The sequence below is a fragment of the Palaemon carinicauda genome, chromosome 44, assembly GCF_036898095.1.
Source record: "Palaemon carinicauda isolate YSFRI2023 chromosome 44, ASM3689809v2, whole genome shotgun sequence".
Lineage (NCBI taxonomy): Eukaryota > Metazoa > Arthropoda > Malacostraca > Decapoda > Palaemonidae > Palaemon > Palaemon carinicauda.
The window spans coordinates 25,143,038-25,159,743 of record NC_090768.1 but is presented as its reverse complement, the minus strand read 5'-3'; the positions used below and the strand labels follow the sequence as shown (position 1 = coordinate 25,159,743).

The window sequence follows — 16,706 nt, the reverse complement described above, 5'->3', positions numbered from 1 at the left end:
AATAAAGTTTACAGCGTATATGCTTAGAGTTTTTGACAGTTATATCATAACAAAACCCAAATATATATAGGTACCTGGTAAGGAAGTTGACTTAAACGATTACTCTGCCTTGTTAGTCTGTCTTCCTCACGAAGCCCAGCGATCCTCTTAGGATGCTGAAAGACTCCCAGGAGCTGAAGTGTCAAGGGCTGCAACCCATACAACAGGACCTCATCAAACCCCTAATCTGGGCGCTCTCAAGAAATGACATTTGACCACCCGCCAAATCAACCAGGATGCGAAAGGCTTCTTAGCCTTCCGTACAACCCAAAAACAAGATTAAAAACATTTCAAGAGACAGATTAAAAGGATATTGGAATTAGGGTAATGTAGTGGTAGAACCCTCACCCACTACTGCACTCACTGCAACGAATGGACCCAGTGTGTAGCAGTCCTCGTAAAGAGTCTGGACATCTTTTAAGTAAAATGACGCGAATACCGACTTGCTTCTCCAAAAGGTCGCGTCCATAATACTTTGCAGAGATCTATTTTGCTTAAAGGCCACGGAAGTTGCTATAGCTCTTACTTCGTGCGTCTTAACCTTAAGCAAGCATCGGTCTTTTTCATTCAAGTGAGAATGAGCCTCTCGTATTAAAAATCTGATAAAATATGACAAAGCATTCTTTGACATAGGCAATGATGGTTTCTTAACTGAGCACCATAATGCCTCAGATCCACCTCGTAAGGACTTAGTACGAGCTAAGTAGAACTTAAGAGCTCTAACTGGACACAGCACTCTTTCAAGTTCGTTGCCTACAATTCTCTGATAGGCAAGGTATATCAAAGGACTTAGGCCAAGGACGAGAAGGCAGTTCATTTTTGGCCAGGAAACCAAGTTGAAGTGAACATGTGGCTTTTTCTGTAGAAAAGCCGATGTTCTTACTGAAGGCATGAAGTTCACTGACCCTTTTAGCCGAAGCCAAGCACACTAGGAAAAGTGTCTTGAGGGTGAGATCCTTCAGGGAGGCTGAAAGTAATGGCTCAAACCTGTCTGACATGAGGAACCTTAGGACCACGTCTAAGTTTCATCTAGGAGTTGCCAAAAGACATTCCTTAGAGGTCTCGAAAGACTTAAGGAGATCTTGGAGATCTTTATTGTTGGAAAGATCTAAGCCTCTATGACGAAAGACCGAAGCCAACATGCTCCTGTAGCCCTTAATCGTGGGAGCTGAGAGGGAGCGAACATTTCTCAGATGTAAAAGAAAATCTGCGATTTGGGCTACAGAGGTACTGGAAGAGGACACAGATGCTGACTTGCACCAGTCTCGAAAGACTTCCCACTTCGACTGGTATACTCTGATGGTAGAAGCTCTCCTAGCTCTCGCAATCGCACTGGCTGCCTCCTTTGAAAAGCCTCGAGCTCTTGAGAATCTCTCGATAGTCTGAAGGCAGTCAGACGAAGCGCGGGGAGGCTTTGATGAACATTCTTTACGTGGGGCTGACGTAATAGGTCTACCCTTAGAGGAAGACTTCTTGGAATGTCTACCAGCCATTGAAGTACCTCGGTGAACCACTCTCTCGCGGGCCAGAGGGGAGCAACCAACGTCAACCTTGTCCCTTCGTGAGAGGCGAACTTCTGCAGTACCTTGTTGACTATCTTGAATGGTGGGAATGCATATAAGTCCAGATGAGACCAATCCAGTAGAAACGCGTCTATGTGGATTGCTTCTGGATCTGGGACTGGTGAGCAATAGATTGGTAACCTCTTGGTCAACGAGGTGGCAAAGAGGTCTATGGTGGGTTGACCCCGAGTCGCCCAAAGACTCTTGCACACGTCCTTGTGGAGGGTCCATTCCGTGGGTATCACCTGACCCCTCCGACTGAGACAGTCTGCCAAGACGTTCAAGTCCCCCTGGATAAATCTCGTCAACAGGGAGATGCCTCGATTTCTTGACCAAATGAGAAGGTCCCTTGCGATCTCGTACAGCGTGAGGGAGTGTGTGCCTCCTTGCTTGGAGATGTACGCCAAAGCTGTGGTGTTGTCTGAGTTGACCTCTACCACTTTGTTTCGAAGAAGGCTTTCGAATTTCATCAAGGCCAAGTGGACTGCTAACAGCTCCTTGCCGTTGATGTGCATGCTCTTCTGACTTGAGGTCCACAGACCCGAGCATTCCCGACCGTCCAGGGTCGCACCCCAACCCGAATCCGACGCGTCTGAGAACAACACGTGGTTTAGGTTCTTGAATGCTAGGGATAGTCCCTCTCTCAGACTGATATTGTTGTCCCACCATCTTAGGCATGCCTTTACTGGTTCGGAGACCGGGATTGATACCGTCTCTAACGTCTTTTCCTTGTTCCAGTGAGAGGCTAGATGGAACTGGAGAGGCCGAAGGTGTAGTCTCCCTAGCGAGACAAACTGCTCCAGGGATGAGAGAGTTCCTACGAGACTCATCCAAATCCTGACTGAACAACGTTCTCTTTTCAGCATTAGTTGGACTTTGAGCAGGGCTTGTTCTATTCGGGTGGCAGACGGAAAAGCCCGAAAAACTGGACTGCGAATCTCCATCCCCAAATATAGAATAGTCTGGGATGGGATCAGTTGGGACTTTTCTAGGTTGACCAAAAGTCCCAATTCCTTGGCCAGACCCAACGTCCAATGTAGATCCTGCAGACAGCGATGACTGGACGATGCTCTGAGAAGCCAGTCGTCCAAGTACAGGGAGGCTCGGATTCCCGATAGATGGAGGAATTTTGCCACATTCCTCATGAGCCTCGTAAACACGAGAGGAGCAGGACTGAGGCCAAAGCACAGGGCTCGAAACTGGTATACCACATTCCTGTAAACAAACCTCAGAAACGGTTGGGAATCCGGGTGTATAGGAATGTGGAAGTACGCATCTCGTAGGTCGAGAGAGACCATCCAGTCTCCCTCTCTGACCGCTGCTAAGACGGACTTCGTGGTCTAATTCGTGAATTTTGTTTTTGTAACAAAAACATTGAGCGCACTGACGTCTAGCACCGGTCTCCAACCTCCTGTATGCTTTGGGACTAGGAAGAGACGGTTGTAAAACCCCGGTGATTGAAGGTCCGAGACTTTCACCACCGCTCCCTTCTCTAGCAACAGAGACACTTCTTGGTTTAGGGCTTGTCTCTTTGACTCCTCTCGGTACCTGGGAGAGAGGTCTATGGGAGTTGTCACTAGAGGAGGTTTGCGTACAAACGGTATTTTGTACCCCTCTCTGAGCAACAGAACAGACTCTTGGTCTGCACCCCTCTTCTCCCAGGCCTGCCAGAAGCTCTTCAATCTGGCACCTACCGCTGTCTGAGGCTGTGGGCAGTCAGACTCTGCCACGGGAGGACTTGGCTCCTCTCTTCTTACCTCTCTTTCCCTCGGCACGAGAGCTTCCCCTGCTGGGAGCTCTGCCACGAAAGGGCGGGATAAATCTAGATGCCGGAGTCTCGATCCTGGGTCTCACAGTAAAGGATGCAGAAGGAGCCCCTTTGCGAGCAGAGGACGCCATCAGGTCATGGGTGTCCTTCTGCACAAGCGAAGCAGCTATATCCTTAACCAGCTGTTGCGGAAACAAGGACGCTGATAAGGGAGCAAAAAGCAGTTCCGATCTCTGACAGGGAGTAACTCCTGCCGAAAGGAAAGAGCAAAGGGTTTCTCGCTTCTTTAAAACTCCTGACGTAAAGGTGGAGGCGAGCTCATTGGAGCCATCGCGGATGGCTTTATCCATACAGGACATGATCAGTAAGGAAACATCTTGGTCGGCAGACGAGGTCTTCCTACTTAAAGCTCCTAATGACCAGTCAAGAAAGTTAAACACTTCAAAGGCCCTGTATACGCCTTTAAGCAGATGGTCAAGGTCCGAGGAGGACCAACTAATCTTCGAGCGTCTCATGGCCAGGCGACGGGGAGAGTCTATGAGGCTTGAGAAGTCACCCTGGGCAGAGGCAGGGACTCCCAAGCCGAGAACTTCTCCCGTGTCATACCAGACGCTCGATCTAGAAGCAAGCTTAGAAGGAGGGAAGGCAAAGGCCGTCTTCCCCAAACTCCTCCTGGTATCCAACCAGTCGCCTAAAAGACGTAAAGCCCTCTTGGAAGAGCGAGAAAGCACTAGCTTAGTAAAGGCTGGCTTGGTAGCGGGTAAGCCTAGAGCAAACTCAGACGGTGGCGAACGAGGAGCAACAGCAACAAAGTGATTGGGAAAAAGATCCTTGAAAATCAACATGATCTTCTTAAAGTCCATCGAAGGAGGAACCGCCTTAGGTTCATCTACATCTGAAGGATTATCATCAGGATGAGGATCAGCAACGTCCTCATCTGAAGGAGCTTCATCCGATAACTGCTGAGTTACAAGCAAAGGGGAGACCTGCCTTGGTGGCAATGCTTGACAAGCAGAGTCCACACGCACCGGTGCATCAGTAGCAGTCCAGGACGCTATGTCATGTAACTGCTTAACAGCCTGACTGTCAACAACAACAGGAGCGGGAGGACGCTCGACGTCAACTCGAGACTGCCTTGACTGCCTAGACTGAGCAGTCAAAACAACTCTTGACTGCGGTGCTTGACGCTCAGCGTCAAAACAAGTCAACTTCGCTGGTTGGTGAACGTCCTGAACGTCAGCAAGAGCATTCGGCAGCGGCTGAACTTCCACATGCGGCTGAAAGTCAACACGGGACTGCATCGAGTGAGGCTCTACAAAACGTGACTGACGTGACTTTATAACGCCAACGTCAACAGGACGAGCAAAGGCTCGTTTGGGCGGCTGACGGCCAGGATCTCAATCAGCTAAGCGGCGAGGATCATCGTGAACCTTTTCAGCAGAATAGTCCTCCATAAGAGAGGCAAGCTTATTCTGCATGTCTTGCAGTACAACCCATTTAGGATCAACGGGAATGGGTGCGGTAAGAGACGAGGGTAACGTCTGCGACTGCAAAACATTGCCTAAACCAAGACTCTCGGAGCCTGTGTTACGTTTCTGTTTAGGCGGCGAGCAGTCTTCCGATGACTGCACAGGGTCAGAGCTGTCCCAATGGCTACAACCAGGACGCTGGACCTGTCCTGAAGGGACTGACTTTCACTTTAAGGGCCTCGAAACCTAGCTCCACGGTTTCTTACGCGAAAAGCCTTCGGATGCCGAGGAGAAAACCGTCTCGCTCGTCTTATGGTAGGGGCGGTCTTGATGAGACACGCCTGAAACCATAGAGGGAACGTCTGATCGCTGATTAAAGCCTCTCGAACCCATAAGTCCTACGACATTACTTCTCCCTGGGGCTTGGGAGCTTGCAAGAGGTCTCGGACTAGGCGAACGACAGGCACGAACAGACGAACCCTCGGTCGCAACACTGATAACACTTTGCGCACTAATCACTTTCCCACAATTTTCCAATGTGGCACTCTGACACTTTAACTCTTTTACGTCTGCCATGAGTTGATTACGGTCTGTAGCTAACGACTCAACTCTCTCGCCCAAAGCATGAATGGCACGTAACATATCCCGCATTGATGGTTCCTGAGTGCTAGTAGAGGGTTCAGGCACAACTACTACAGGGGAAGGATTAGGTTCAGGGGCATGGGAGGAGGAAAATTCTAACGATCTAGAGGAACTTCTCCTCACCCTATCTCTCTCTAGCTTACGAGAATACTTGTCAAACTCAAGCCAATTGAATTCCGAAAGGCCCACGCACTCCCCACACCGATCTCCTAATTGACAGGTTTTACCCCGACAATTAGAACACACAGTATGTGGGTCGAGAGAGGCCTTTGGAAGACGCTTATTGCAATCCCTAGCATTACACTTACGAAATCTAGGAATTGGAGAAGGGTCAGCCATTTTGAAAAAGTCAAAGAAAGTCCAAAAAAAAATCCAAAGTCATCCACAATTAAATCTGTCCAAAAAAGAGTTCAAGAGTTTAAGTTGAAGATAAAACACCTGCACTGCGAAAGCTCAAACCAAAATGAAGTACTTCACCAAGTCAGTTGAAAAATGTTATTTTGATAATAAAATAAATTTTTGAATATACTTACCCGGTGATTATATAGCTGCAACTCTGTTGCCCGACAGACAACTCTACGGTAAAAACTCGCCAGCGATCGCTACACAGGTTGCGGGTGTGCCCAACAGCGTCATCTGTCGTCCAGATACCCAGTACTCAATGTAAACAAAGACTCAATTTTCTCCTCGTCCCACTGCGTCTCTATTGGGGAGGAAGGGAGGGTCCTTTAATTTATAATCACCGGGTAAGTATATTCAAAAATTTATTTTATTATCAAAATAACATTTTTCAATATTTAACTTAGCCGGTGATTATATAGCTGATTCACAACCAGGGGGGTGGGTAGAGACCAGCAATATATGTTTACACTTTTATGAGCTAAGAGTTTTTATTTCATTTTAGAAGTTATCAAAATAACAAAAACAAAATAAATAGGTACCTGGTAAGGAAGTCGACTTGAACAATTACTCTGCATTTTAAGTACGTCTTCCTTACGGAGCCTCGCGATCCTCTTAGGATGCTGATCGACCCCTAGGATCTGAAGTATCAAGGGTTGCAACCCATACAACAGGACCTCATCAAAACCCCTAATCTAGGCGCTCTCAAGAAATGACTTTGACCACCCGCCAAATCAACCAGGATGCGAAAGGCTTCTTAGCCTTCCGGACAACCCAAAAAACAACAATAAAAACATTTCAAGAGAAAGATTAAAAGGGTATGGAATTAGGGAATTGTAGTGGTTGAGCCCTCACCCACTACTGCACTCGCTGCTACGAATGGTCCCAGTGTGTAGCAGTCCTCGTAAAGAGACTGGACATCCTTTAGATAAAAAGACGCAAACACTGACTTGCTTCTCCAATAGGTTGCGTCCATTATACTTCGCAGAGATCTATTTTGCTTAAAGGCCACGGAAGTTGCGACAGCTCTAACTTCGTGTGTCCTTACCTTCAGCAATGCTTGGTCTTCCTCACTCAGATGGGAATGAGCTTCTCGTATTAACAGTCTGATAAAATAGGATAAAGCATTCTTTGACATAGGCAAAGATGGTTTCTTAACTGAACACCACAAAGCTTCAGATAGGCCTCGTAAAGGTTTAGTTCGTTTTAAATAGAACTTAAGAGCTCTCACAGGGCATAAGACTCTTTCTAGTTCATTGCCTACCATTTTCGATAAGCTGGGAATATCGAACGATTTCGGCCAAGGTCGAGAAGGTAGCTCATTTTTGGCTAGAAAACCAAGTTGTAATGAACATGTAGCTTTTTCTGACGAAAATCCGATGTTCTTGCTGAAGGCATGAATCTCACTGACTCTTTTAGCTGTGGCTAAGCATACCAGGAAAAGTGTCTTTAAGGTGAGATCTTTCAGGGAGGCTGATTGTAGCGGCTCAAACCTGTCTGACATGAGGAATCTTAGTACCACGTCTAAATTCCAACCAGGTGTAACCAAACGACGCTCCTTCGTGGTCTCAAAAGACTTAAGGAGGTCCTGTAGATCTTTATTGTTGGAAAGATCTAAGCCTCTATGCCGGAAGACCGAAGCCAACATGCTTCTGTAGCCCTTGATAGTGGGAGCTGAAAGTGATCGTTCTTTTCTCAGGTATAAGAGAAAGTCAGCTATTTGAGCTACAGAGGTACTGGTCGAGGATACAGATACTGACTTGCACCAGTTTCGGAAGACTTCCCACTTCGATTGGTAGACTCTAAGGGTGGATGTTCTCCTTGCTCTAGCAATCGCACTGGCTGCCTCCTTCGAAAAGCCTCTAGCTCTCGAGAGTCTTTCGATAGTCTGAAGGCAGTCAGACGAAGAGCGTGGAGGCTTTGGTGTACCTTCTTTACGTGTGGCTGACGTAGAAGGTACACCCTAAGAGGAAGACTTCTGGGAACGTCTACTAGCCATCGAAGTACCTCGGTGAACCATTCTCTCGCGGGCCAGAGGGGAGCAACTAGCGTCAACCTTGTCCCTTCGTGAGAGGCGAACTTCTGCAGTACCTTGTTGACAATTTTGAACGGTGGGAATGCGTATAGATCTAGATGCGACCAATCTAGGAGAAAGGCATCTATATGTATTGCTGCTGGGTCCGGGATTGGTGAGCAATATATTGGGAGCCTCTTGGTCATCGAGGTTGCAAAGAGATCTATGGTTGGTTGGCCCCAAGTGGCCCAAAGTCTCTTGCATACATCCTTGTGGAGGGTCCATTCTGTTGGAATAACTTGCCCCTTCCGACTGAGACAATCTGCCATGACATTCAAGTTGCCTTGGATGAACCTCGTTACTAGTGATATGTTTTTACCTTTTGACCAGATGAGCAGGTCCCTTGCGATCTCGTACAACGTCAGTGAGTGGGTCCCTCCTTGCTTGGAGATGTACGCCAAGGCAGTGGTGTTGTCCGAGTTCACTTACACCACTTTGCCTTGAAGGAGAGACCTGAAGCTTTTCAAGGCCAGATGTACTGCCAGTAGCTCCTTGCAGTTGATATGCATTATCCTTTGACTCGAGTTCCATAGTCCCGAACATTCCCGACCGTCTAATGTCGCGCCCCAGCCTACGTCCGATGCGTCCGAGAAGAGAACGTGGTTGGGAGTCTGAACAGCCAGGGGAAGACCCTCTCTTAGGCTGATACTGTCCTTCCACCAAGTCAAGCAAGACTTCATCTTCTCGGAAATGGGGATCGAGACCGCTTCTAGCGTCTTGTCCTTTTTCCAGTGAAATGCTAGGTGGTATTGAAGAGGACGGAGGTGTAGTCTTCCTAATGACACAAACTGTTCCAGGGATGATAGCATCCCTATCAGACTCATCCACTTCCTGACTGAACATCGTTCCTTCTTCAGCATGTTCTGGATGCATAACTGGGCTTGGCTTGTTCTGGGGGCCGACGGAAAAGCCCGAAAAGCTAGACTGTGAATCTCCATCCCTAAATACACAATAGTTTGGGATGGGACCAGTTGTGACTTTTCCATATTGAAAAGGAGACCCAATTCCTTGGTCAGATCTAGAGTCCACTTTAGATCCTTCAGACAGCGACGACTGGAAGAAGCTCTTAGAAGCCAGTCGTCCAAATAGAGGGAGGCTCGGATGTCCGCTAAATGAAGGAATTTGGCTACATTCCTCATCAGCCTCGTAAACACAAGAGGAGCTGTGCTTAGGCCAAAGCACAGGGCTTGAAACTGGTAGACAACCTTTTCGAAAACGAATCTCAGAAAAGGTTGGGAGTCCGGGTGGATGGGGACGTGGAAGTAGGCGTCCCTTAGGTCTAAAGAGACCATCCAGTCTTCCCTTCTGACCGCTGCTAAGACTGACTTTGTGGTCTCCATAGAGAACGTCTGCTTTGTGACAAAGACATTCAGAGCACTGACGTCTAGCACCGGCCTCCACCCTCCTGTCTTCTTTGACACCAAGAAGAGTCGGTTGTAGAATCCCGGAGATTGAAGGTCCGAGACTTTGACCACCGCTCCCTTCTCTAGTAAAAGAGACACCTCCCGTTTCAAGGCTTGTCTCTTGTCTTCCTCTCTGTACCTGGGAGAGAGATCGATGGGAGACGTTGCTAGAGGGGGTTTCCGTACAAACGGGATCTTGTACCCCTCTCTGAGCAACTTCACAGATTGTGCATCTGCGCCTCTCTTTTCCCAGGTCTGCCAGAAGTTCTTGAGTCTGGCTCCCACTGCTGTCTGAAGAAGCTGGCAGTCAGACTCTGCCCTTAAAGGACTTGGTTCCTTTCTTCTTTCCTCGTTTCCCTTCGGCACGAGCACCTCCTCTGCTGGAGGCTCTGCCACGAAAGGGCGGAATAAAACGGGACGCTGGAGTGTCCATCCTTGGTCTAGCTGACAAGGTAGGCAAAGGGGTAGCTTTGCGAGCGGAGGACGCAACAAGATCGTGAGTGTCCTTCTGTATCAATGAAGCGGCTATTTCCTTAATCAGGTCTTCTGGAAAAAGGAACTTGGAAAGAGGAGCAAAAAGAAGCTCGGATCTCTGGCACGGTGTAACTCCAGCTGAAAGGAATGAGCATAGGTTTTCACGCTTTTTAAGGACTCCGGACACAAATGATGCAGCAAGCTCATTAGACCCATCCCGTACGGCCTTGTCCATGCAGGACATAATGAGCAAGGAAGTCCCTTTCTCTGTCGGAGAGATCTTTCTGCTTAGGGCTCCTAGACACCAGTCTAAGAAGTTAAAAACTTCGAAGGCCCTAAAGATACCTTTCAAAAGGTGGTCCAGGTCCGAAGATGACCAACATATTTTTGAGCGTCTCATGGCAAGGCGGCGGGGAGAGTCTACGAGGCTTGAGAAGTCGCCCTGGGCAGAGGCAGGAACTCCCAAGCCGAGAACTTCTCCCGTGGCATACCAGACGCTCGATCTAGAAGAGAGTCTAGCAGGGGGAAACGTAAAGGCTGTCTTCCCTAAACTCTTCTTGGACTGCAACCATTCTCCTATCACCCGCAAAGCTCTCTTGGACGAGCGTGCGAGGACGAGTCTAGTAAAGGCAGGAGTGGTAGACGGCATGCCTAACACAAACTCTGACGGAGGAGAACGAGGAGCCACAGAAACAAACTGGTCCGGAAACATCTCTTTGAAAATGGCCAAAACTTTCCTAAAGTCCAAAGAGGGTTGAGTAGACTTAGGCTCGTCCAATTCAGATTGTGGTTCATCTATGTGTGCAGCAACATCATCATCAGAAAGTCCCTCATCCGATAGCTGATGAGGAAACGGCAACGGAGTGGGTAACGGCTGGTTCGCTGAGTCCGGTCGCACGGGTGCATGCGTGACTGAGCCGGACGCAACGTCATGGAACTGCTGCCCAGTCTGTGAGCTGGCAACAACCATGGCAGCGCGGGGACGCACAGCGTCTACTCCAGACTGTCTGGACTGATGTGGGTGCGCAGTGGAAAGCACACTGGGTTGCGGAGGTTGACGCACCGCGTCAAAACAAAGCAACTCTGACGGTTGTTGAACCTCCCGAACGTCAACGGAGACCTCCGTGCGTCGCTTAACGTCAACATGCGGCTGGCAGATCACACTGGAACGCATGGGTGGTGGAACTCTCTCAACTGGTGTGCGTGAGAAGGTTACCTCAGCGTCCACAGGACGCACAACCGATTGTGTGGAAGGTTGTAGGCTAGGTACTGCACTAGCTGGTGCGGCAGCAACCTTCTCCGCACGAAAGTCCTGCATTAGAGACGTCAGTTTAGACTGCATGTCTTGCAGTAGAGACCACTTAGGGTCTACAGGAGCAGGTGCGGCGACAGACGGTGTTACTGTCTGAAGCGGTACCGCTTTGCCTCTCTTAGGCGGTGAGCAGTCATCGGATGACGGCAGCGAGTCCGAACTGACCCAGTGGCTACAACCGGGCCGTTGGACTTGCGCTGAAGGGACCGACTTGCGTTTTAACGGTCGTGAGACCTTGGTCCAGGGTTTCTTGCGAGAAACACCTTCCGAAGACGAGGTATAAATGGGCTCTCTCGTCTTAGTTAGGTAGGAGCGATCTTGGGTAGATACGCCCGATACCACGGAGGGAACGTCTGTTCGCTGATTAAAGCCTCTCGAACCCATTTGTCGTACGACATTGCTTCTCCCCTGGACTTGGGAGCTTGCAAGAGGTCCCGGACTAGGAGGACGACAGGCACGAACAGACGAACCCTCAAGCGCAACACTATCCACAACACTATCACTCGGCACTTTAGCACTTCCCACTGCACTTTTGCACTTAAGCTCCTTCACATCCGCCATGAGCTGATTACGGTCACTAGCAAGGGACTCAACTCTCTCACCCAGAGCCTGGATGGCACGCATCATATCAGCCATCGAAGGTTCCTGAGTGCCAGGAGGGGGGTTAGGAGCAACCACTACAGGGGAAGGAATAGGTTGTGGGGCATGAGGAGAGGATATATCAATAGAACGAGAAGAACTTCTCCTAACTCTATCTCTCTCTAGCCTACGTGTATACTTTTGGAATTCGATAAAATCGAATTCCGAAAGCCCAACGCACTCCTCACACCGATCTTCCAATTGACAGGTTTTATCCCGACAATTGGAACAAACAGTGTGAGGGTCGATAGAAGCCTTCGGAAGACGCCTTGAACAGTCCCTAGCATTGCACTTCCTAAATTTTGGGACTTGTGAAGGGTCAGCCATTTTGAATTGGTCAAAGGGAAATTCAAAAAACTATCAAAAAGTCATCAACAAAGAATCCGTTATCAAAAAGAGTTCAAGGATTTGTGTGAAGAGAAACCCTGCACAGCAAAAGCTCAAAACTAGAATACTGTAAAGTACTTCACCAATTAGTTGTGAAAAAACTCCAGTTTAGCAACAGCGAGTAAGTACGTCTTGTCGATAGCTCGACAGAGAGAAAATTGAGTCTTTGTTTACAATGAGTACTGGGTATCTGGACGACAGATGGCGCTGTTGGGCACACCCGCAACCTGTGTAGCGATCGCTGGCGAGTTTTTACCGTAGAGTTGTCTGTCGGGCAACAGAGTTGCAGCTATATAATCACCGGCTAAGTTAAATATTGAAAAACTCCAGGTTAACAGCGAGTAATGGTACGTCTTGTCGATCAGACCGACAGAGAAGAATTGGAGCTGTTTACATGCATATGCAGTATCTGGCCGATAGTTGGCGCTGGTGGGCACACCCGCAACCTTCATAGCGATCGCTCGCGAGTTTTTGTGTTTTTTCTGTCAAGCCGCCGGAGCAGCAGCAGCTATTATATATTCACCGGCTAAGTTAAATATTTAAAAAGGAAAATAGAAAATCTGGTACACAAAATTGTGGGATTTTTATTCTTCTTTTTAATATCTTTCTCTCAAAAATAGAACAACAATTAGGCAAGAAAAATGTACCCAAGTGTGAATAAGTATGTTTTAAAGTTATGAGCTCCCAATGATTTGCTATAAATTTTTGTTCCATTTCTTGGAAAAATCAAAATAACATTATTTTGATAACCTTACTTTGTACTTATATTGTTTATTCCTACATGAAGGCTCCCTAAACGAGGTATTTAAACACTGTTTGTTAATACACTTGGTGTAAGGGTGTCATGAGTTGCCAGCGGCCTCTCATTGTTGCCAGCATTTTAGTTAGCATGTTCCAGGTTTGTACTCTTCTTCACGTTTCCCTCTCTTTTTGGTTCTTTTTTGTTGCTCTCTGCTTACTTTTTGTTCTTTCTTTGACCTTAGGTAACATTGGCCTTGCTATAAAGTTCACGAGTACGTTGTGAAAACACAATGTATATACGAACTACAAGTAAACAAACACACATGCAATGTAACTGTTCTCGTAGATCGTAGTTGCGTTCACCTACCCTCTACCAATGCCATCTATCGCTGCCAGACGTATGAGATTTTGAAATATAAGTGAAAAAATTGCTATATAAATGAAAAAAATAAACACGCAAAGACGATTCTGTTAAACTTAGTCATGTAGATGAAGCAGTAAAGATGATGTCATCATTTAAAGACTGCTATATCTTCACTATTTGTAAAAATAATTGGCTGAAACTTCTGGAGAGCATGTACGATATGTTTCTGCATACATAGAAACAATAAAACGATTTTCAATTTCTGAAAGTTGTTATGTCATAACACCATGGCGGACGGTCCCCTTAAGAAATTATACACCACACGCGATATTGTTATTCAGATGTGCGCATATTAGTCTTAACATCGGCTGATCACAACCAAAAATAAAAAAGTAATTGTTGATTGATAAAATACACTCGGAATAAAATTGTACAAACAAAAATATATTCTAATATGATTTTATATACTTTTATATTTAGTTATTGTATAATAATATGATTTGTGCTGTTAACGCTTCATATGGTAGATATTTGAACTACCATAGAAAATGCCACTGTTTAGCTCTTAAAGACCACTAACTAATATATCACAGACGTTTTCATAGTTTGTTCGCTAGGATTTATGTTAGTTATATGAGGGTCTACTATGAGTGTATTTTATTATGACTTTATATACTTTAATTCTTATTCATTGTAAAGTAACATGTATTATGTGCTTTTAATGCTATTCCAGTGATTGCGCGTACGCCTACCTCTACCTCTAGACGAAAAACGTCTAGACCTTCATCACAAATGAGATATTCGTGAACGAGAGTATCTAGTTCTCGTTCGAGAACGGCGTGAACAACGCGAATGCCTAGCTCGCAAACGTGAGCATTGGCCTCGCGAGCGCGAGCGCCATTCACGTGATCTAGATCTCGGAGATCTAGAACATGAACGTCTGGATCTAGGTCTAGACTTTGCTCGTGATCGTGTAGAGTGCTATAGCGAGACTTGTCCTCGTGAAGAGGAATGCCTCCGAGGAGAGCGTTAAGACCTGCGGTCTCGGGAGCGCAAAGCACTACAGTAAAGCGTGAGCATCTTACAAAAAAAGAGCGCTCGGATCATGACAACCTACGATCCATAAGACCTTCCGATCGTCACAAACGGCGATCAGGGGAAGGGAGTCCAGAAGGGCAAGGGGATGGTCCCCGGAAGATCCACACCTGCAACTTGCAGGTTCCTGTAGGGAGAAACAGAGTTGAAGGTTGGGGGACGACGGTTCGTCATCTGCAGGGGGCCGCTGGAGAGGCGAACGCGAACGTTCACCCCGTCCACGCGTGGAAGGGCCAGAAGGTGACAGATGGACCTCGATGAGATGTTGACGGCTCTGGAGAAGGCTCCTTCCTGGCACCACGCTGAAGAAGGCGCAGCAGTTCCTCCTTCGTAGGGAGTCCCAAAATCCATAAGGACGACCACTCCAAACAAAACTTGAGATGAGAGATTGAGCCTTCCTATTTTGTAGAAAGGATGACCAAACTTCCTATCTCATATAAAACAAAAGATAGAGTAAGAAACTTCTCAATAGTGGGAGAAACTAAGAATATTCTTTCTCGTAGGGACCTAGATTGAGAAGATCGTCCTTGTGCAGGGCAGACAGTTGAGAAGTAATCTTGCATGTGGCAATCGCTTCTCATGAGGTAAAAAAAGTAGGGAGGCGTTTCTACTTCTTCTCCTTCCATTGGACAGGCGATTCTAGGCGATCGGAAGAATCAGCAGTGTCAGTTAAAACTTCCATCTTCCTAGCAGCTTTTGTCATCGGGAGCCCAGCCACCAAAGTATTTGAGGAACATTCCAAGGCAGGTCAGGGATCGGAGTCCTGACTAACAACACTTTGGATCAGTCTCTTACGAATCCCATCCTTAGGAACTTGCGTTAGAACCTTACACCAAGCTTTTTTCTTGAAGGTCGGAGCTCCGTGTAACGTTACTTCCCTCTGCTGCCAATGAATCCCTTCTAAACTTTCTCTCCTCTTCTTTGCAAATTCTTCCCACTGCACAGGAAGCACCTCCCTACAAGGGGATGACTGCAAACAGTCATAATACCTAGAAAAACCACAAAGCACATGGGGGTCCACCTCCAACTTACTTACGTAGCAGCCATACCTGTGGCCTTCTTTGCCAGGGCAAAGTTGCATGTCTGGCTTAATGGCAGACATCTCAAACCAAACATAAACACACTGAAACGAGAAGGGAAAGCAATTATTAGTTCAAACAACAAAGTAACACTGCACAGCAGTAAACGTACGTACTCTTCTGCAGCTGAAGTCAAAATGAAGGTTTCGCTTTCTATCAAGTTGGCGGGACTTACCCACCACCCGGCGACCAACCATATTTATCTTGTTAAAAGGCTAATAGCCGTTTCAGCTTCGCTGATGATATACTCCTATTCCAAAGTTGATGGTCTGTATTACATATAGGAACAACAACTTTTTTACTTGAAATATTTATCACATACATTGCTCTATTAAAAGGCCCGCCTCGTAATTACAGTACAGTACATTATATCTAACAAACCTGGTTTACAGGATGACAAAGACCAAACTGCCTGATTTCCAACCTCTCTTACACGTCCAGATCTTTCCTCTCTTGCAGGATCTGGATCCTCACCCGGTATTCTGCCAGAGCTGTTAAGCGATATCATTTTCCCTGCAAAAGAAAGGAAACATTCATCATCAGGATGTTACTATGACAAATTCGGAAGTGTACTTTTCCTAACGGTACAAACCTGTAACTATTTATAGGGATCATCTTTCGGGGAAGCTGTTAGACTAGCCATAAGACTTTTAAGCGAGGTGGAACTACCCTACCACTTGTTAGCGGGGGGGTTTAGCAGGCAACCCCACTCACACACACACCTATGATATGCAGGCAGGACTTCTTGGAGGACAGGTGATGGCAGGCCAATTTGTATAAATAGCTACAGGTTTCTATCGTTGGGAAAAATGCAAATTACCTTCGAATTTGTCATTTGTATCAACACTAATACAAACCCTCGCTATTTATAGGGATTGGCTCGCTCCTTAGGAGGGTGGATGTTCAGACCAACTGGCTGGTCTTTGACCAGGGGTTTTCCCGTACGTACTCTGCACGTAACAGGGAGAAACCCTGATACCTCCCAAAACAATTCATGCAAAGCATAGTTAGTAACCTGAACAATCTGTGTGAATGTGTGACAATAGCAGTGTGTATAGTCTAGGTAAAACAACTTAGAAACATAGGAATCTTAGAATCAACCATAGACGTTACCCAATACCACCTCGCCAGGGGATATGGGAATGTAACAAGTATATCTCTCTACTGTATACAGTACCAGGTTACACCAGGTAAATGGTTCTACCAGCAGGCAATGGAGGATAGCTTTGCAGAGTACCATAGGTGCTGTTATCCAGCAG

The 16,706-nt window shown here is 46.9% G+C and overlaps 1 protein-coding gene across 2 annotated transcripts in view; it reads right to left on the bottom strand.

Moving 5' to 3' along the window:
• APC10 (anaphase-promoting complex subunit 10) overlaps positions 1 to 16,706 on the bottom strand; it is a 49,783-nt gene that overhangs the window by 28,193 nt on the left and 4,884 nt on the right. For both annotated transcript variants that reach the window (XM_068366901.1, XM_068366900.1), the window contains exon 2: positions 15,829 to 15,960. In XM_068366901.1, the coding sequence (XP_068223002.1) occupies positions 15,829 to 15,955 (127 nt within the window). In that variant the 5' untranslated portion in view covers positions 15,956 to 15,960. The remainder of the gene's footprint in view (positions 1 to 15,828; positions 15,961 to 16,706) is intronic.